At 50.7% G+C, this 21,716-nt stretch overlaps 1 protein-coding gene, 1 long non-coding RNA gene and 1 pseudogene across 11 annotated transcripts; 1 reads left to right on the plus strand and 2 right to left on the minus strand.

The window, feature by feature from the left end:
• Positions 1-1,277: 1,277 nt before the first annotated feature.
• Positions 1,278-15,087, minus strand: Fam110a (family with sequence similarity 110, member A). 10 transcript variants are annotated; one of them, XM_087652269.1, is made up of 4 exons: positions 15,002-15,087; positions 13,387-13,595; positions 11,675-12,080; positions 1,278-2,808 (listed from the first exon to the last, which is right to left on the minus strand). In XM_087652269.1, the coding sequence occupies exon 4, from the start codon at positions 2,730-2,732 to the stop codon at positions 1,842-1,844; it is 891 nt and encodes a 296-aa protein (XP_087508395.1). In that variant the 5' UTR covers positions 2,733-2,808; positions 11,675-12,080; positions 13,387-13,595; positions 15,002-15,087; the 3' UTR covers positions 1,278-1,841. The 10 variants fall into 10 exon arrangements, with proteins under 10 accessions (XP_087508395.1, XP_087508397.1, XP_087508396.1 ...); XM_087652271.1 differs by lacking the exons at positions 11,675-12,080; positions 13,387-13,595; positions 15,002-15,087 and adding exons at positions 4,258-4,429; positions 5,185-5,337; XM_087652270.1 differs by lacking the exons at positions 11,675-12,080; positions 13,387-13,595; positions 15,002-15,087 and adding exons at positions 4,258-4,407; positions 5,185-5,322.
• LOC120101754 (uncharacterized) lies at positions 4,925-7,578 on the plus strand. The gene is made up of 4 exons (XR_015684715.1): positions 4,925-5,573; positions 5,724-5,857; positions 6,363-6,474; positions 7,054-7,578. It is a non-coding gene; the product is annotated as an uncharacterized LOC120101754 (long non-coding RNA).
• On the minus strand, positions 15,061-15,397 carry Rps29-ps15 (ribosomal protein S29, pseudogene 15; annotated as a pseudogene).

The raw sequence follows: 21,716 nt of genomic DNA on the forward strand, positions 1-21,716 counted from the left end.
CTGTTCACTACTGTTCCTGAAACCAGAATCCTAATATCTTTTTGTTTTGTTTTTCAAGACATGGTTTCTTTGAATAGCACTGGTTGTCCTGTGGCTCTGTAGACCAAGCTGGCCTCAGCCTGTCTCTGCCTCCCAACTGCTGGGATTAAGGTGTGTGCTACCACTACCCTGCCAGAACCCTAATTTCTTCACATGTCAAGGGCAACCAGCTCACCTACCCTGACTGGCTGGAGCACTGAGGGTCACAAGTCAGAAAGAGACCATGGCCCAAGGCCAGTAGGGAAACCAGAGGGGCAGGGTGGCTGGCCTGGATCTCTCCTCAACCCCACTCCTTCTCAGCCTCCATCTCCAGATGGAGTGGGAAACAGAGCCTGTTCTCAGTTCCCCTTCTCTCAACTGCCCCAGACTTTGGGGGTTGGCAGCAACAGACAGCTATGCTGACACAGATGTTTGTCAACAACTCGGGAAATCTCTTTAGTGCTTAAAATAAAACCAGCATCAAACCTGTCACCACCACCCACCTCCCATGTTTCCTGTTTCTGAAGACTGGAGCCAAGGCAGCCTGCAGGGAGGAAACACTACCAAGGACCCCTCCCCTGGGGGGAGGCAGTCAAGCCATCCCCCAGGTCACCCTTTGTGAACCCAGGGAGCCTTGTTGCTCCACTACACTGGGGAAAACTAAACAGGGAGAGCAGACAGAAGGGAGGCCACAGCATCCGTGCTTAGCTGCTCTGCTGGCCCAAGCACTGGGATACGGATCATTTCAAACCTTCCGGAATACAAGGTCCCAACCCCAAGAGACTTGTACCACCTAGCTCTCCACTGAGGCACAGAAACAAGACTGGCCTGTCCAGGGTCACCTGGGGTCACAGGCAAGGCCACCACTCTGGGCTGTTCTTGCCTAAGTCCCTCTCAGCTCCAGACCCTACTCTGGGGCCTGGTAACTGAGAGTCAGGGTCTTCTCTTGTGGGCATCCCTTGGCTGGGGATGCCTTTCTCTGAAAGTCCCTTCCTTTCAGAAAGAAACCACTCTCAGCTCTGGTTCCACTCACTGGCTGGCTGCCTCCTCACCTACAGAAGAGCCTGCAGGCTTCTGGAGAAGGTGAGGATGTGCTACTGGGAGGTCCCAGGTGTGGCCTGCCTGCACTGCCTTAGAAGAGTCACTGACCTCCTGCATACCAGATCTTAGTTCAAAAATCGTTCCATTCTGAAGGCCCTACCCCAAGACTTCCCACACTTCTTCCCCTGTGAACAGAGAAGAGTCCGAAGCTCCCGACCTTGAGAAACAAACATTTGTGTTTATTAGCCACAGATAATTCAGAGCGTCAGGCTCCTAACCAATCCCTCCTATAGTCTACCCACCTAGGCCAACTGCCAAAGACCAGGAAGAGCAGCAGACAGGCCCCATCCTTTCAACCTCCTCCCCAGGGTGAGTTCCCAGGAAGCCAGGGCCCTTTGGGTAAGGAAGAGGAAGTCAGCAAAAGAGGACAGACAGGGAAGAAGGAAATAGGGTCTGGGGCAGACAGACTTGGCAAAGCAATTGATTCCCAACTCAGTGGAGAGTAAGCAGCCCAAATCCAGTCTCACCCGAGGAACCACGCAGAAGCATACTTGTGTCACAAACCTTGTTAGGGGGTGGGGGAGGCCAAGGGCAACAGCAAACCTCTGCAGGTCAGTCCTTGCTTGCCAGAGGATGCTGGTCTAGGTCTAAGTCTTGGCCTCTACACTAAATTCACCCAAGGGTCTCTGGGTCTGCAGGAAGGCAGCCAATGGATACAGGAAAGGACAAAGTGCCAACTGTCTCTTCATGATGTCCTTCCAGGAGGCCTGAGTCCAGGAGGCCTAGCCCTCTGTGGTGGGAGGGTCGCGTGCCTGCCGCAACCCATACAGCCACTTGATCACACGGGCATTTCGCTCGATCACAGACACCCCATAGGGGACCCGCTCTAGGGTCCGCTCTTCCACTGTAGCAGAGCTGCGGCGTGAGCAGCCCCCTTCAGAGCTGCAAGGTCCAGCACTTGGCCCGGCTAGCGACACGATGTCCGAGCTAGCCCTTGCCAGGTGGGCCACCCCCAATCCTCGTGCTTCCTCTGGGTCCAAGCCGCAGAAGTTAAAAAAGCGCTCAAGATCGGCTGCTGCCCTGGAAAAGCGCTCACTCAGGTCCGACTTGGAGCGTTGCAGACCAGGGGGCCGGCCCGGGCTGGAAGTGGTAGCGGCGCCAGGTGATGGATAGGGGCGAGCTGGTGAAGCAGGCAGGGGACGAACATCCACTCGGCGCACAGCGACAGTACTAGGAGGCGGACGAGGAGGGGTGGCTGGTGGGACCTTGTGGGCAGATCCTTCTGGCCGTCCAGGTGTTCGGTTGGCCTCAGATGGGGACACGGGACTATCACACAGGTTGATTAGGCTGCTAAGGATGTCTAGGTCCAGTTGGGGCCGGCGACCAGAACAGGGCAGGACTCGGCGACTGGGTGTGAGCACTGGGCCGCGAGAACCTGGGCTGAAGAGGGGCTGCCTGGCGAGCGGGGGCTGCACAGGTTCTTGGCGGGTGTTGGCCACGCGCAGGCTCTTGACGTACTTAGCCTTATCAGCCTCCAGGCGTTCCACAGCACTCGGTTTCCTGGCTCCCCCATCTGCTGGCCTTGGTAGCAGGTAGCCGGGGACCTTGGTTCGCAGGCGAAAAGGTAAAGCGGGAGTGGTGGGGGCTCCCGGGCTCAGCGTGTCCACGGGCATGGCCGTTACATACCCCGAGGGCAGAGGCGAGAAGACAGATACAGGCACAAAGTTGGCAGCTGGATACGGGGCTCCGCTGCAAGCAACGAAAGAAGACAGGCTGAGCACGTTCAGACAAAGGCTCACTGGCGGCGAAGCCTGAGCTATTATAAGGTAAAGGACACGCCCCTGCCTCTCACAGAGCCAATCACCAGGCAAAATGTACTCCGGGAAGGCCTATGGCCCCACCCACGGCATTTCCCTCCAATAGTGGGCGGGACCCGCACAGCTGAGGGAGAGAAAAGTGGTAGAGAAGCCAGGTCCACTTTAAAAAGGGTCCTCTCGGTTGGGGATTTAGCTCAGTGGTAGAGCGCTTGCCTAGGAAGTGCAAGGCCCTGGGTTCGGTCCCCAGCTCCGAAAAAAAGAAAAGAAAAAAAAGGGGGTCCTCTCAATGGCTCCATTTAGGGGTTGGGAAACTGAAGCTCGAGGGGCAATGGGTTTGCTTAAGCCACCCCTTACTTCCAAGAGAGGGGGCTACTAGCGACCGGGCAGTTGGGGTTGAATGACCATCATCCACATCCCACCTGAACTGCACAGAGATCCAGATACCACCAACATCCCGCAACTAGCCCAGGCAGGAAGCTGCGCAGTGCCAACCACCTGCCTGGACATGCCAGGCCCACAAGGGGCACAAAAACAAAAGGCTGTGAGAGAGAGAGGCAGAAAGGCCCCACCCCCACCCCGTAGAGTCCAGATTAGGGTAGTTTCCAAGATATGGCTTCAAGGCCAAGCCCATGGAGATCCAGGCATGTGGACAGGCATAAACATCAGCCCCAAGCTATGCCGGTGCAAAGACCTATCCAGGTCACAGCCCCACCAAGTGTTATGCTGCTGACCAACCACCATGACAGTGCTCATGGGCTGCAGGGCCCATGTCTGGGTGCTCAAGTGTCCCCATGGTTATCTAAGAGTCAGATGTTAGACCATTACAGCAAGTCAACCCTGCCATCTCTGTTTCCAAGGAAAGAGGGTCAGAAAGTGCCAGTTTCCCCATACCCAAGGCCCCTCAAATATGCACAAGGTAAAACCCATATTCCAAACCAAGGGCATCTGCAGTTGAGATCACTCAGCAGCCACTAGCCATACCTCAAGTTCTCCATGGTCACATGGGACGTGGTACTATACCAGACAGACTGGGCCAGAGCATGCCCAAACACAGAAGAGCCTCACCGGAACAGCCAGACATCTCAAGACAACGCTCTCCACTGTGTGCCTGTGTGCCAGACGCTCACAGCTACTTTCCTACCACCTCCAAGAGCCTGAAAGCCACTGTTACCATTTTGTAGCTGGGAAAACTGAGACTCTGGGAAGTGACTTCCTTAGGTCACAGAGATTTAAAAAGCAGACTCCCATGAAGCCTAGCTTGAACACACTAATTCCTACCACATCACTTCTCCACGTACCACACAGACAGACAGACAGACAGACAGACACACACACACCCTATATCTCGTCTCACTATATCCATTGGTACCATATAACTTACTGTGGATATGAATCTTTCTTTCTTTGCTGTCCCCAACTCCAAAAATGTCAGCTCCACGAGGGCACAGGTTTTGGCTGCTTTGTTCACTGAGTCTCAGCTTCATGATGTGGCTCTCAACACATGCTAGATATTCCACAAGTGTGTCCTGAACTAAAATGCTCACGGGAGTCAGCTGAGGACCAGCACACCAGTCAACTAGAGTGGCCCCGCCCACCACAGGCGGATAGGTCCAGGGTGAGGGGTGGAGTGTCACTAGCACCAGCAAACCAAGACTAGCTTTCTCTAGGTTTTTAACTGTGAGCAAATTCCATCACCATTTTAAAACGACAAGTAGTACAGGGCAAGCATAGTATGTCTACAGATCTATCTGCTCTCCCCAGCCCCCACGGAAGTTTTGGGGGATAGGAGGAAGGCTTCTCCCAAGGCTTAAGAGGTTGTTGGGCAGAAAAAGAAGGCTGGCCCACACAAACAGACCCTCAACTGACCTTAAGTGGTTTAGGTCTAGCCAGCAGAACTGTTAAGAGTCCTGTTCAGGTAGCCAGATCCTGCCTCACCTCCCTAGCCCCCACATCTGCTCTGCCACCCAAACCAGTCCAACCCGTTGGTGGTGGCTGAGGCAGTTCCCTCCCCGACATCACCTGGGAAAGAGGAAGGAGGTCAGAGGGGCAGGGCTAGGGCAGAAGCTCCCCCCACCAGCACCTTGCTTTTATACCCACCACCTAACACTACAAAGAAATGGGGGGGAGGCAGATTGTGTTCCCAAGCCTGGTCTGGTAGACACCAGGGTCCCCGTTCTCCCACCAGCCTTGCACCTCGCACAAGAGGCAGCTCTTAAAAGACTGTTCCTCTACCTATTAAACCCAGTTAAAAATAGACCTCCCTGTGCCTTCGGGTCACCGCTGGAAAGATCAAACGGGTTCGCAGCACCTGAAAAATGGGCAGCGCTCCCGAAACCAGACGCACTGTCATAAACTGAGGCTCTGACTGTGGAGTTGGCAGACTCCGCCCCCTCCGAGGGTCTCTAAGTCCGATCCTGGAGGGCAGGACCTAAGCCCAGCAGGGACAAAGGAGACAGCTGGTAAGAGCTAATCACAATGAGCCAGCCGATCCGCACCAACACACGTCACAGGGGCCCCTCCAAGAGGAAACTAAGATCCCGGTCGCCAAATGAGATTTAACGTCTCCCTTGAGGTCTCTTTTCACCGCGGGCTTCCAAATGCTGCCGCAAATGGTCCGAAAAGCACCAACCTTGAGCCTTTCTGGTCACTATTCCAGTGCCGTAGCCCGACTTCGTCCCTCCCTCAGGCTCCCAAGGAGTAAGTAGATCAGGGCTCCAGGAAAGCCCCTAGTTTTGGTTTCGAGTCGTCCTCACTTGGAGGCAATCCTGGAGACTCAGGCGGTGAGGCTTGAGCTGAGCTAAGACTGTGTGACCCCCCTCCCCTCATCTGCTATCTCTCTCTGAGCAGGAGTCGGCCCTCGGCTCGAATACAGACTGAAGACAATCCCTGATGTGCCCCTCACCCCCAAGCACCGCAACATACCTGGCTGTGCAAGCCGCCTCCTTCCAGCAGCCTGCACGCCTCCCGCCCACCTGGTTCAGGTAGCTGGCTTTTGCGCAATTTCCGGGGCCTGGCAGGTGAACCTGCCGGCTGGGAGTGTTCCAGGAGAGGGAAGGAGGGCCAGGCAGTGACCGAAATGGGCGACAGACAGCCCGGTGTGGAAACCTAGCCGGAATAGCGCCCCCAGGCTCACCCAGCCGGGCTCTTATGCGACTTGGAGCCTGTACAGCCGGCAACACAGCTGATGGAATTGGGCTGGGTTCTCTCTGATGTCCCCGGCCAGGCACGGGAAAGTGCTCTTTCTGGGCTTTTAATCTTTCCGTGATTAAACGAGGTGCAGTGAGCATTAGTGTGGTCTGGGTAGGCTTCCTATGAGGCAACTCCATTGTCATCAAGCTGACTAATGGAAACCCCAGTCAGGCCAGGCTGAGTCACTTTCCTAAAGTTGACGAAGGGGTTTGGGGGATGGGGCCTGGGAGGTCCAACCTGGCCACTTTCCCTCCCACCACTCCTAAAATGACACCCTTTTCTCCTGTGTGCCCGCAGGTGGCTGGGTCACAGTCCCATGAACAAGAGTGGGACCTTGGGGGACAGCCCACCATGAGCTCTCAAGGCTTGAGGTTGACTGCAGATTTGTGCCAGCTGGGAGGATAAAGAGGTACAGCCACAGCACAGTGGCATGAGATGGCCCATTTAACCCTTGAACAGCAGGACCACCAGAAAGTGGGCAATCTGAAACCCATTATTTCACTCCAACCCTACATGGGGGGATCCCTGGCAGGGGTCCGCCTGTACCCTCTGCCAGTCCAAGCCTTCTGTCACTTTCCAGGGTATTGTGAGGTCCAGGGGAAGGAGATGCCCACCAAGCCCTCAGATCTCAGGGGCCGGGGGGGAAAGCACTCCTGTATCCAGGTGGAGGCTGCCCCGGGACTGGAGGGGAGGAGACAGGAAGTGGTCCTGTCCACTTTCCTTCCCTCTGAGCACTGCTGCTCCCTCGGGTCCTGGCTATTAATGGGACTGGGATACAAGTCATCCGACATGGCTTGCCAGCTCCCTCACTGCCTGGACCTAGCTGGGATAACAAAGAAACAAGCTTGAAGCTGGCCTTGGGCACTAACTGGAAACTACAAAGACTGCACTTGTGGGGGTGAAGCACGGGTCATTTCTTTGGCAGCAGACATTGTTTGAAGCTTTTTGTTGTTGCCATCAGTAGAGGATGGGTGTTTGTTTTAAACAGGGTTTTACAGGACAGTACAGGCCAGTCTGGAACTCTCCATCCTCTTGCCTGGACAATCCTTCTGGAGCTACATGGTGCACACCGCTGTGCCTATCTCAAATTATTCGTGAACTCATTGAGACCATACAGCCAGCAAATGACAAAATCTGGATTTGAGCCCAGACTTGGACATGGGAAGGAGAGAAGCAAGAGACCGAATGTGCCTCCTGGGAAATCCGTCAGACCCCACAGACAGCTTGCTTGGGCTCCATAAAGGAGCTGCCACCTATGGAAACACATACAGCTATGTTTGGGGCTGCAGCTCCCTCAGCTGTTTCATGGGACAATGATGACAGTGTCTTCCTAGCAGATAACACTTCACTGCTGCGCTTGACTGCCATACACTCCCAGGGATAAACTCCAGCCCCCCATACAGCCCTCCAGTCTCTGCCCACCCCATCCACACTGTCATTCCTGGCCCGGCCACAAAGCCCTCTTAGCTAATCCTTTACAAAGGTCTTTCCTGCCCCAGGGCCTTTGCACCAACTGCTCTCTGTCTAGACCCTTATTTTAGATGTCGCCCCTCTGAGGTCCCTCCCTGTCTACCCCAGAGAGGCCCCTTTGTTCCCTCACAAAACACCTTGGCATTCCCAGTGTTCACTTGTGATTTCCCAGCTGCCCACTGGACTGAGCCCCACCCTTCTGCTGTGTGTCTTCCTCCCAGAAACAAACGGGAAGAAGCATCACTGACCAAGAGGCTAGAGGGGGCCCAGGCCAGCATCAAGATACACATGAAACACACACAGACTTCTGGATGTCAATCACACTCTAATTTCCAAAGGAAGAAAAGAGGGGGAGGGGGAGGAGACGAGGAGGAGAGAGGAGCATAGAAAAGCCCTGGTCCCCAGCACAGTGCCTTGTAGGAGGATTTGACAAGATCTTGGTAATCAGCTGGTTCACTGGTCATTTCTCCCCCCTTGTAATTAATAATTAGCTGGGGGTACAGGGAGAGACCTGAGTGCCAAGTCTCCCCTAAGCTACCACATTACTCTGCCTTTCCACAAACAGTCCTCTGCCAGCCTTCCATCAACCCTGTCCCAGTCGGGACACTTCCAGCCATGCCCTTTTCTCCCTCCAAAGATACAGAGCCAATATCTTCAGGGCTCCGTCCCATCCAAACCTCCAGTGCAGGGAGCGTCTCCATACCTGTTTTCCCCACTATAAAACAGGCCCAAGGCAGGGCCACTTCCAAGTGAGAGCCATGATGACTGTTGGACAAGAAGCTCCTCCAGAGCCCAGCAAGACAAGAGCAGCAGTTTGGTGCAGTCAGTTGACTGCCCTTCCACATGGAAGAAAACAAAGCCGGCCATGGGGGCCCATACCTTAATCCCAGCACCAGGAGGCTGAGGCAGGAGGATCATGAGTTCAAAGCCAGCCTGAAACACACACACACACACACACACACACACACACACACACACACACACACGCACTTTACAGAGCGAGTGAATGCAAGAACTATGTTCAACATCACTTCACTGGACCATTAACTAGAAGTCAAAATCCCAGCAACAGTGTCACACCCATTAGCACAGATCCTACCCAAAACATTATGATGTTATTAAGTGTTGGTGAGGAAGGGCGACCTTAGAACCCTGTTCAGTGGTGATGAAGTGACAACCACAGCAGACTTCTAAACACTCATTTCAAAGAACCTACAGTGTTCGAACACTCATCCACAGTGTGCATGCTGGCAGAAACGCTCGCATGGAGTCCCCAGCAGTCATTAGTCACCACAGCCGAGGGCGTGCACAATGCAAGTGCCCACCAATGAACGAATGGGTAAAGAGACGTAACCACACACGTCCAGTCGGCTATTCGGTCTTTAAGAGGGAGAGCTGACTGATGTGCTATAGTAGGAATGGAACATGAAGACGGTAAGCTGAGTCCAGGCAGACAGTGACTGCATGCTTCTGTGTATAGAGTCAAAACACCAGAACGGGGTAGGGTGGCAGTGCGGGGGGCGGGGGGGAGTGAGAGTGGGAAATGACTGGTAAAGTTAGGGCGAGGGAGATGACTTGGGGTAAAAGTACTTGCCATGCAAGCCTAGTGATCCGAGTTCAGTCCCCTGGCCCCACAGTGGAATGGGAGAACTGACTCCTCTAAGTGTCTTCTCGAGTGCCTGCTGTAGCATATGTATCCATGAAATAAAAGCAGAAATCCCTCATTTCGCAGAGTGGAGGGAAATCAGAGCTCACACTGGTAAAGTTCTCAGCCCGGGACAAGGGTTCCAAGCCCAGGCAGTTGTGTGTCCCCTCTTCCCAGTAGATTTCTAGGGTTGATCATTTTATGATAGTTTATCCGCCCCACCTGCTTTTCTGTCCTGGCTCAGGTTTGGTAGCCAGGGAGGCCTCTGGCTGCTGCAGAAGAGGATCAAGAAGGTTCCGGACAGTGGGGAAGAGCCAACACAGCTGTCCAGGTCAGACACCCGACCGGGCATTCTCCAGGGCAGGCCAGGTTCCAAGCTATTTCTGGAGTTTTCACCAGGCTCATGCCCTGGCCTGCCCAGGAGTCAGCCTTGCTCAGAGTAGCTTTGCACAAATCTCAGGAAGAGAGTTACAAGTGGGCCGCCATGGGAGGGGCAGGGATGCCTAGGACAGTGAGCTCCTGCATGAATCCTTCCCCCAAACACTCTCCACTAACAAAGTCTGGGGCTCAGTTTGCACCCTGACAAGATGGGAACAAAGGCAGACTTGCAGTGAAGGAGAGAGGGAGAGAGGGAGAAAGACTAACAAACAAGGCCTTAGGGAAGGGCCTGACACTGAAGGGAAGGTGAGGCTTGAATTAGGCCTGTGGCCACACCCACTTCCTGTCCTACAGTGCCTTCTGCCTTGGCTTGAACTCACAGCTCAGAATGTGAAGAAACTTGCCCAAACTCACAAAGCCAATGACAAACCACAGGTAGGGCAGTGACCTCATAACTTTCTGCAAATGTAATCACTGTCTGTGGCTTCTCAATTAGTTGACCCACAGTCCACGATTAGGATTGACTGCGATGCCCATCGTGCTGTGTATATAATTCCCACCCAGACCCTTTGCTCAGTAATCCACGTTCCTCTTGGTGCCGCATGAGTATCTAAGGAGTTTCTGATTATTTCCCATCAGTCCCTACTGATGGCCACTCTGTGTCTGTCCACAGCACCTGTCATTTTGCATAGAGTGAGGTAGCTGGATGGGGGAGTGAGTGTGTGTGTGTGTGTGTGTGTGTGTGTGTGTGTGTGTGTGTGTGTGTGTGTATTAACAGTGCCTATGCTGGCTCTGCTGGCCAGAGTCCACCTGAGTGACACCACCCTATCCTGCTCCACCCCCCCCCCCAGTACAATACACACCAAATGGCCAACAGATGTTGGCTTTGATCATCTTGAGTCTGCAAGTTTGGGGCACCCTGATAATTTGTGCCCGTGTTAAGCATCTCACGTGCCTGACACATTCCACTGGGGAAGATAATAAACCGCCTAATAAGATACCTCGTGCATAATATGGAACAGACGCTACTGAGAAAAGCAGGACACTCAGGGAGGGACCAGGCTACAGGAAGCTTGACGATGTGGAAAGAAATGAGGCAGCGGTATAACTCATCTAGTAGACGCTCGCTTAGCAGAAACCAAGCCCTGGGTTCTATCCTGAAAAGGCATAAAACTGGTGTGCAGGTGGCACACGCTTGTCATCAGAGGACGCTGATTTAGGAAGATGGAGAGTTCAAGACCAGCCTGGTATAAATAGTAAGAATGAGGCCAGCTAGGGCCATACAAAAGTTAGGGTGGGGAGCATGACACAAACACAGATGGACAAACACAGATGGACAAACACAGCTCCTCCAGGGCCAGAATGAGGCTCAGAGAAAGGGTAGTTCCCCTCAGGAGAGATCCTTCATCGAATGGGCGATTCCCTGTATCAAGAACTGAAGACGATTGCATAGTTAAGTCTGTGACTTTGAGCAAGAGCCTCAACTTCTCAGAACCTCAGATTCCCCACCTACGAAAGAAGATCAACAGCAGGAGAGTAGATAAAAGTACAGCCTAAATTAGATGCTCCACTTGGGAGGGCCTGACCCTGCACCCAACTCTAAAGTCCAATTCCAGCAACTCTGGCTTAGAGGCACCTCCAATGCATACAAGCGCAGGCGGGCGGGCGCGCACAGACCCACATGACTTCCAGAGCCTTTGGATCTGTAGTCCTAGGGAATCCACCCTGCCCCGCCCCTTCCCCCCAAGGAGGGCCCTCAAAGCGGGAAGCCCTGGAACTCCAGACTCTTTAGGCAGAAAGCTTCCAATGGGGAGGGAAAGACTATATTCTGAAGGGGAACTCCAAGGGCCGGTAGGGCAGGGTTGCCTAGTCAGGAGATCCCCTGAGCCATGTCCTCCCAATAGGCCCCTGAAAGAGTAAGCCGGTGGGGTACTCTGATTTGCTAGGAGCGGGGGCTGCAAGATGGGACAGTGGAACAACCTGGATTCTCTGCTGGCCCCCCTGGGCTGGACACTAGACATGAGCTCTCCTCTGTCGACCCCCTATGCTGAAACACTTGCCCGGGTTGATGCGTGGACACTGCCTAAGGACCCCCGCCCCCTTACCCCATGCTCACCCGCAGCCCACGCCCGGAGGAATCCCGCTCCTCGCTGGCTGCAGAGGCTGACAGCTGATGGTCCCCGCGGACCTGAGGAGGTCACAGCGTGTGGAGACCGGTCGGCTCTTCCGAGCGAGAGGTCCCGGCCGTCCCACAATCCCGCCGGGAGACCGTCCCCAGGGCCCAGAGGAAAGGGAAGTGAGCCCGCCGTCCCCGTCGCTGCAATGGTTCGCCCCGGACTTCCTGATTGGCCGGTCGCTTCCGTTCGAACGGCGCGCCAGCCGGGTTGCCAGGCAACATCAGGAGCGGCAGATGCAACCCAGCGGCTGCTGCCCTGAGCCCAGCTGGTCGCTCGGCCTTCCGGCTGCCCAGGCCTTGGCAGATCTTTCTTCTCCTCTTCCAGCTGGATTTCCTCGGTCTCCAGCTGCAAGCAAGGGTTGCTAGTCCCAAATTTGTTTGGTTTTGCACAGACCCTAGTACCAACATTTTTGAGTTTTGAGGCAGGGCCTTGACACATAACTGGCCGCAGCCTCCGTGATACTAGGATTTTAGGTCTATACCACACCTGACCCTCTCTTCACTTTTTTTTCTTTTTGAGACAGGGTCTCACTAAGTTGCCCAGGCTGACCTTAAATTCATGCTTTTGTCTCAAATTTGCTATATCTGCCTGCCTCAGTACATCTACCCATGAGTTGGTATTAAATGCCCAGCCACCAAGCTGGACCCTACTCCCAACTCAGCAGCTACCTCTTTGTGTGTTTTCCCACAATCCTCTTTCCCTGTCTGTTCCCCTAACTGCAATGATAAATCAGTTTTTAAATGCACACATCAGTAGTTCCCACGGTGCTTATCAAAACCAGATCAGTTATAGTATAGAAGTCCGTCCTGGGAAGAAGCTGAATTGAGTTTTCTACATAATTCTTCTCAGTACTCATGACCTAGCTCCGAGGTACCTACCTTCAATTGTCTGAACTTTCCAGTTGGAAATATTATACAGTAACTTACAACGATGCGGTTAAATAACATTTAAGAACAATGGAAGAATGTTAAGGAAGTGTCATGTTTTAAACACAGTTCAAATCACTCCGTACAACACAAATAGATAATATATAACCATGCTCTTCATGTAATAAACCTATCCCATTTACAATAACACCAACTAATTTTTACATTTAAATTATACTTTTATTCATCTTTGAGAATTTCATACACACACACAATGTATTTTAATCATATTTACTTTACCCTCCTCCCCTTAACTCCTACATCCACCCTCACTTCCTCCTTTTTTGTTTTTTTATACGCCACCGAGTCTAATCTGCCCATCTATTCGTGGCAGTAGGGCCATCCACTGAACCATGATCAAACGGTCAAGGGCTGCAACCTTGTAAAAACACGGACTTTCTTTTCTCCAGAAACATTCAGCTGTTCCTAGCTCCTCAGTTCAGGGTAGGGGCTCATAAGCCTCTCCCGTCTCTGTGCTGCAATGTTAACTGGCTTGATCTTGTGCAGACAACCACAGCTGCTGTGGTTCACAAGCACAGTGGCCCTGCAGCACCGGTAAGAGTCTGTTTTGCTCTGTTCCTTTCTGCTCGCTGGCTCTTACGCTCCTTAAGTCTTGATTCGATACAGATTTGACACTTGTGGCAGAGCACTCCACAAACTCTTGTTCCCATCTGTGCACCACTGGGCAAAAGTAACACATAGTTCCCAAAAACAACATTTTGTACCTTGCAGACCTCCTTTGGATCGTGTGGCCATTTTTGTAAGATCCCACACTCACTTCTTACAACTTGGTGCCCCATACAGGAGCTTTTTCTCTATGGCCAAAGGTCTTGGGGATCAGATTCCTGTCCTGGGAGCTGCATTCTGCTTCTGCTGCACCCTTGCAGTGGCCCTGGGTGGGGAGACACTCTCCGGCTCCAGAACTAACAGAAACCTAAAAAGTCAAAAGTAGATCAGCGACTTAGAGCTGAGGGTCCACAGAGAGTGCCACAGCAACCAGGCAACCTCACGTAGGAACCAAGTGGATTATAACGTACTGCCTTGGTGGATGAAGGTGGGGGTGGTGAGAATGTGACTAGGGTGACTGTCATAAGGTCACTCTGAGAATGGGGAACAGAGGTCCTAGAAACCTCCAGTGCAGGGGCACTGAGTACATCCAGGCAGGACCAAGGTAAGGATCGGTGAGGATTCTCCCTCTGACACTCCCGTAGCTCATCAGGGTGGATGTGGAGGCTCTGTGAATATAGGTCCCAAACCAAGATAAACGATAAAAGATCTGAGGCCCATAGGAATAAGATTCTTAACAGATGGCTAAGCAGTAACGAGCGCTAGCTGGTCTTCCAGAAGACACAGGTTCAGTTTCCAGCAGCTACACAGAGCCTCACACCATCTGTAACTGCAGTTCCAGGGGATCTGATAGTCTCGCATGGCCTCAGACTCGGCCATATGCCTGCCTCTGATTCCCGAATGCTGGGATTAAAGGCATGAGCCACCACCTCTCAGTAATCCAAATACATGGTTTAAAAGGACGATGTTCTCCCAATTAGTCCTCTGGGGCACAGGCTCTGGGTAGCTATTTCCTGTAACAAAGTCAAGCTGAGGACTCAAATAGATAATAGGTGGTGACCGACCAATCGGATCAAGTCCTCGGACCTTACTCTATTCCTGTGCTGATTTGATATTAGTATTGAGTGTTCTCTTCTCTAGTGAGAAGAGGGGGTAAGAAGAAAGGTCTCTTGAGAAAAAAATCTTCCCTGAATACATGTGTCATGGTAGCCGACGAAAGATTCCCCAGCCAACAACCCATCAAGGCCACACCACCAGGAGGAAAATTGACTACCCTGGTCCTAGAATACAGAAAAAGGCCTTTAGGGTGCAACAGGAGAAAGAAGAGGGTCAGAATTCCCAGAGAGTGGAGAATCAGATGAGAAAGTACTTGGTGTTAGACACAGAAGAGCACTCTGGGACACGAGATGCTAAAATTACATTTGGTAGCTAACATCTGGCCAGACATCGCAGGAAAGTTACAGAAGACTGGAGGGTGGAGGGTCAGAAACTTGAGTTATGGAGGCCTATGTTAACAAAGAGTGAAGAAAAGCAAGAGCAAAAGCTTTCAAAGTCTACTAAAAAACAAGCCTCGCAGTAAAGCGGGACCCAGGAACTTAAGGTCCAAGTCAGCAGGCAGGGGAGCCCTGTCTCAGTTTTCTTCTCTGTTGTATTAACCCACTGACCATAATCAAGTGTGGGAGGCAGGGTGCTGTTGGCTTCACTTATGGGTCCCAGTCCCTCACTGATGGAAATCAGGGCTGGAACTGAAGCAAAGACCATGGAGCTGCTTACCGGCTTGCTTTTCGTGGCTTCCTGTTTGCTTTCTTTTTTTTTTTTTTTTTTTTTTTTTTTTTTTTTTTTTTTTTTTTTTTTTTTGAGGCCTTCAGTTTTTTATTCTGTGTGCACAAAGACTAGCATGATTGGTATCACAGGGTAGACAGTTGGTTTCACTGGGTAGACAGTCGAATCATCCATTCAGGTCGCTTAGTCCAACTTAATGAAGCCTATGTCCTTCGCGTACTGACGGAAGCACTGTCGGCACATGTTCAGCCCGTATTTACGGATCAGACCGTGGCGGTTAGAGCAGACGCGGCAAGAGCGAGAACCCTGGCCGAACTTCCGCGGGTGACTCCAGTAGAGCTGCTGGTGACCCATCTTGCCTTCAGACGCCCAAGGAGGAAAAAGCCCTGTTTGCTTTCTGATCCATCCCAGGACCACCTGCCCCAGGGTGGCACGACTGCCCCACTCCCCCAAACCCCCATCGCCACAGCAGGCTGTGCCCTCCCACATCGACCATTAATTCAAAAACTGCCTCACTGATAGATTCGCCTCCAGGCCAATGTGACGGAGATGTTTTCTCAGTTGAGATTCCCTCTTCCCAGAAGACTCTAGGTTGGGTCAAGTTGAAAGAAACAAACTAACAAAAACAAACTGAAAAGGGGACTAGTACAAGAAAATTCCACGGAGAAAAGAGAAAACAGTGTTATAAATGTACGTGGAGTGGAAGGATAGTTCAAAGGGGATTGCCCTGTCCTTAAAAAAAAGGGGGGGGGCTTGGGGATTTAGCTCAGTGGTAGAGCGCCTACCTAGGAAGCACAAGGCCCTGGGTTCGGTCCCAGCTCCGGAAAAAAGAAAAAAAAAAAAAAAACCTTCTCTCAGAAAAAAAAAAAAAGATTCCTTTTCAGCAGGTTCTAGTGGGGATGCCCCATTGATCTACAAGTGGGAGCGAGGGAGAGGGACTGATTTTTCTGGCTGTTTTGCGGGCTGTGTGCTGCTCCCTGTTCTAGCTAGACCAGGAAGAATGGCTTCTGCCCTGCAGAATTGCACTGACAGAATTAACACGTAAGTTATCCCCCACACCCCACTCTGTGCTCCCCCTGACTTTTGTTTGCTAAGAAAGTACTTCAAGGTCCCTGATAATCCCGGAATCACAAAAATGGAAACTTTATAACTCTCGCGCTGGGTCAGACCATTGGAGGAGGAAAGGGTGTTAAAAAAAAAAAAAAATCCAAGCAGAAAAGAATGTCACAGTGGGAGAAAAGCTTGATGATCCCAATTCACTGCGATGTGCACATCTAATCTGGCTTCAATTCTTGTTTAAGGAAATAAGAAACAGGTATAAGAGAGAACTGTTGAAAAGGTTGTAAGCTTCATGCTTATGATTTTGGTAACAAGTGTTCGAAAAGAATAGAGAATGCTTCAGATAAGGGTGGCTTTTGGAGGTTAAAACAGCTTCGTCCCGAAAACGAAAACTGACAGATGAGGACAGAAGCCAAGTCACAGAAGGTCTGAGCAAGTTGTACAAGGCCCGTGAAGGACAGGGCTTAGGACTGCATGTGTTTGACGATCAAAGGTCATTCTTTGTTAAAAATCTCCCAGGCTATGCCGATCTACTCACAGTAATCTTTACCAGAACAAGCAGGAATGTCTGATAGAGGCAATTATTTGTGGTTTTGCTAACTCTGCTAGGATATAAAGACTTGGGGAAATGGAGTCATGACAAGAATCAAGATTCATTTAAATCAGCCTAGGTTGGTTTGTCTAGTCCTTACCTTCATGCTACACAGAAGCAGAATTGAATGACTCTGAAAGCCATCCTCCTGGCTTTCAACTACCAAGTCCCAGAAGCCTACACCAGTGAAGAGAGAAGTGTCAGGAGAGGACAGCCTCTTGTCCTCCAAGGCTAGCCAGGACTCAAGGCACAATGGGACCCCTCTGCAAATCACTTGTCTCTTGATTTAAAAGGCTGCAATGTCTGCGGAGACTGGACTCCAAACAGCGCAGATCTTATAAGGAGGGGAGTCACCGGGGACCCCAGGCTATGTGTGCTGCATCACAGGCTATCATGGTATAAACTCTACTATTGCTGAACATGTGTGTGGGACATGTAGGACTGACAAAAAGATAGGCAAGCGGAAGGAAGACATAACCTCATAATCTGAGACCCTGAGTATCCAGGGAGATGCCACAGAAACATCCAAAGTGAGTCAAGTGAAATAGTTACTGGTTTACGGTAAACAATGAATGGAAACCTTCCCTCTCCTCCATGATGAAAATAACCATATAATGAAGATACTCTTAGAACCCACCACTAATACCAAATCAGACAGCAGAGGCCATTTCAACTGCCACAGCTCTAAACCAGTTTGGACATTGTCTGGGACTGTCATACTCCTCAGTACTCTCCCTCCTCAGGGAGAGCTGAAAGAATGAATCAGATCCTTAAGTGGCAAATTACTACGTTAAGCTTAGAGTCTCATTGCCTTGGGCTAAGAGTTTGCCTGTAGCTTTTGCTTGGAATCCCCACATCCCTCAGAAGGACCTCACACTCTCCCTTAGGCTGTACGGATTGCCCCACTTGAGAAGGGCCTTACCACGTGGAAACTATGTGCTGGGCCTCTCCCTCAGTTTGCTTTCTCTTAGATGACAAGACCTGCCTGCTCTGACCAGTCACTCAAATGTCCAGCCCATGCCTCCCAGTCTGGGGACTGAACAACCATAAAAATCTAAAAAGAGAACCAATTGGAATGGACACTGGCGGGGCCCCTTCGTGTGCTGTTAGCCAGGGAAACCGAGGTCTGGATAGCCTGAGAGAAGTTGGACATATTACCCCTGACTGCTGACAGCACTGCCTGGGGAAATTGGTGGATCCTACCACAAGGAGACCTTTTGAAATGAGGACTATGAAAGACTTGGCTTTAGCCTTTTTATTCTGCGGAAAGATGATGGGAAACTTAGTGACTGATGTAAGAAAAACAACCTTTGCACTAACTGTTCAATTTGGTCCATGTCTGGTCACACACTATTGAACCCAGAAACCCAGAGATTCCCAAGGTTGATCACGGGGAGTAGAAACTTAAGATATAAAGCAGACCGTAGAGGTTGGAACTGGGGTGAGGGAGAGTAGTGAATGAAGGGTTAGGATGGGTTGAATACTGTCAGTGCCTTCCATAAGAGTGACTGTTACACCTGCCCAGGAGGGGACCAGAAACTTGGGTGGTCCTGGTCCCTTCCAAAGGACCACAGTGGTCCTAGGGATACAATGCATGCTCTTCCTTTTCATCTTGTAAGTCCATTTCCTCTGTCTTCCCAACCACCTAGGAACTTAGGCAGAAACCCCGGAATTATTTCACCTCTCTTGTTAAGAACCAATTATTCCTCATGCCTTGAAAGATGAGGAGAGAAATTGGAATTCTTGGGAATGTGTGCCTTTGAGATAGCATGTGCTACCCCGTGTGTTGCCAGGGGAGCAGCCTGGTGGTATATGTAGGACCATTAATAGAAACCTCACAGGCCAATTGGACTAGGCCCTGTACTTTGGTCTGATTGGCTGGCACTTTTACTATTGCACACGCTTTCATTGGGAAGGGTGCATCTAAGCTGGACAGTGATGGCACAAGCTTTTAATCCCAGCACAGAGGAGACAGAGGCAGACAGCTATGAGTTCAAGATCAGCCTGATCTATCTATAAAGCAAGTTCCTGGACAGTCAAGGCTACACAGAGAAACCCAGTCTAGAAAAGAAAAGCAGAGGATGAGTGTTTCTGGCTGAAGAATGGCCCTCTGACATTCTACTAGAGGGTCAAGAGGAGTCTCTGATGAGTTTTAAGGCTAGGAACCAAATAGCAGGATTTGAGTTAGTACTACTCTGAGCTCCTACTATAAATTAGAATGTAGACTGATAAAAATATAAAGACTGGATCTATACATGTACCGAGTTATACTAGGGAGCTCTATCAAGGGTACAAATGACTGATCATCAGTGGGATGGTATGGGAAAACAGTCCAGCTGTAGACAGGACGTTAGCAGAAAAGGGTGGCGTCCATGTGATGATAGTGGTCAGTGTTGTACTTTCACTCTTAATGACACAGCTCCTGGTGACACAATTATAAAGGCTCCTTTGGGGACTCTCTCCTCGGTTAACCAGTTGGGAAGGATTCTTTTTCTAATATAGGGGAATGAGGGCTTGGAAGATGGAGAGGAATTATAACTTCACTTCTCAACTCCCTTAATAGCAGCAGCTGGGTACTGTGTGAGCCCGTGCACACGACAGCTAATCCAAAGACTCGTTGAAAACAACTATATTTGGCAAAACTCCTATATCATATCAAAATAATGTTATCGGTGAGTAGCTCAGAACAGGAAGGCCAAGCAATGCTGACTAAATTGGAAGAAGAAATATATAAACAGGGGGAGGGGGAGCTGTGGGAAATACAAACGAAATGTACAGTCTGTTCTATCAGGCTAAGTGAGGCAAACATTCTACTTAGAAAAAAAGAAAGAAGCCACTTGGCAGAAATTCAAGTTCCTCTGGGGTCAGCACTTCCTGAAACCAAAATATATGTTTATTTCATTTCTCCTCCACATTAGCCAATTATCCTGAGGTGAGTAACATTCAAACCGACTGTGAAGACTACCCATCACGGCATCTTCTGAATATTGTGTCTTTAAAATGCATTATCTGTTTATAAATACAAGAAATTCTTATTAAAAAAAATAAGGAAATGAACGGAAAGAAAGTTCCAGAGGTCAACCCCTGGTTATCCTCAAGCACCACCTACTTTGGTGTTTTGAGACTGACTGTTTTCCTTTGAGGGTGCTTGGGATTGAACTCAGGTCTTCACACTTGTTCAAAAGCAGTTTACCAACTGAGCCACCTCACCAGCCCTCAGATGCTGACAGTTCAGCGAGCTTTTCTCCAGCTGCTAGTCACGGCTGAGCTAAAACTAGAAAGCACCAGAGCAGCCGAGGTCCCTAACCTAACCAGACAGCTGAAGGGTAAACAATGACTACAACTAACCCAGTGTCTTCCTGGCCCCAAGCTGACAGAAGCTAAAAGGTAAATTCAGGGTGATAAATGCAGATATTACACACCCTTTAACACATGAGTTAATACACACCCTTATATACTCGAGTTAACACACACCCTTACATACACGAGTTAACACACACCCTTACATACACGAGTTAGGGTACATACAAAATGGCCTTTGACTGGCTACAGAATTAAACCACGGATACTAAATGCAGTTATTTCTTCTTCTGTCAGCCTGAGGAGATGGAGTGATGCTTACATGCCCCATAAAAGTTTAACTGGCTGCAGACCTCAGGCCTTTCCAAAAGATATAGTGTGGGACCTAGGGAGTCTCTCGTTCTGATAAGGCCACCAATCCCACTGAGATGCTAAATATTTTAAATTCAGACTCCACTTTAGAGAACCTGACCTGAGTTTAAATCCAGGTAAACTAAGAGGCTGGCACCTACTAGCACTAGTTTCCAAGTTGCCCCCCCAACAAAACCCAAGCCTAGCTCCAGTCTCTAGGCTAATCCCCAACAAGACCAGCGTCTCAGGGCTGGAGAGATGGCTCAGCGGTTAAAGAGCACCCGACTACTCTTCCAGAGGTCCTGAGTTCAATTCCCAACAACCACATGGTGGCTCACAACCATCTGTAAGGAGATCCAATGCCCTCTTCTGGTGTGTCTGAAGACAGCTACAGTGTACTTATATATAATAAATGAATAAATTAAAAAAAAAAGACCAACGTCTCCAGGTTACACCCTCAATAAGACCAGCGTCTCCAGGTTATTCCCCCTACAAATCTGCACCCCATGTTACAAGCCCACCCCCTGCCTAATGACCACCAATGCAGAGGGGAGCAGAAGTTAAGTTTAACTTGGCTCCCGGCACCAGCCAATTGTGTTAAAGGCCACAGGAGCTGTCCAATCAGATGCTTGCACACTCACCCCCAACTTGCTGCTTACTATAAAGCCTTGCCCCATAGGCATTCGGGGCTCCCCCACCACCAAAACCATCCTGCGTGACAATGGTGCGCTGGAAGGGTGGCCTGGCCTGAGATAGCTCGAATAGAATAAAGACCCTGTTGTGAGTTGCATCAGATCGGCTCCTGTCTGTTTTGGGGGAACCACTAATATTTCCCTGGCACTACACCACCATAAAGGCCCCATACTCAGAACCTTCTCTAACCCTAATCCTTTCCTATAGGACCCATCTCAAGGAGCCGTCACATCAGGGAGTCAGAGCCTTGCCATAGGAATTTAAAGGAATACAAACAGCCAGTCTATACACAGGATGCCGGTCTGGATCTCCTCAAACCCTAGTTGAGAGAGAACATGCAATGCGCGTATGGACTGGAATCTGCTATGCCAGATGCCGAGACAGGATGACCCATGTCTCCCAGCAAACAGTCCTGGGGAGGTGAGGCACAGGCTGGCAGCTGAGGGGTGCAGGAGGAGGAGAAACACATGAGTCTGAGCATCTGAAGGGAGCTGGTCCCCTCAGCTCCCCACCGGGACCATCGCATTGCAAAGGCAGAGATGAAGGTTGAAATCTGCAAGTCCAAGAGTCTTATTATTTATTTCATCTTTATTCCTATTGGGCTGGAGAGATGGCTCAGCAGCTAAAAGCACTGGCTGCTCTTGCAGAGGACGCAGGTTCGATTCCTATCGCCCATCAGTTTCAAGAGATACAACACCCTCTGACCTCTGA

This window comes from Rattus norvegicus, chromosome 3, assembly GCF_021556685.1.
Source record: "Rattus norvegicus strain SHRSP/BbbUtx chromosome 3, alternate assembly SHRSP_T2T, whole genome shotgun sequence".
In the NCBI taxonomy this organism is placed as follows: Eukaryota; Metazoa; Chordata; class Mammalia; order Rodentia; family Muridae; genus Rattus; species Rattus norvegicus.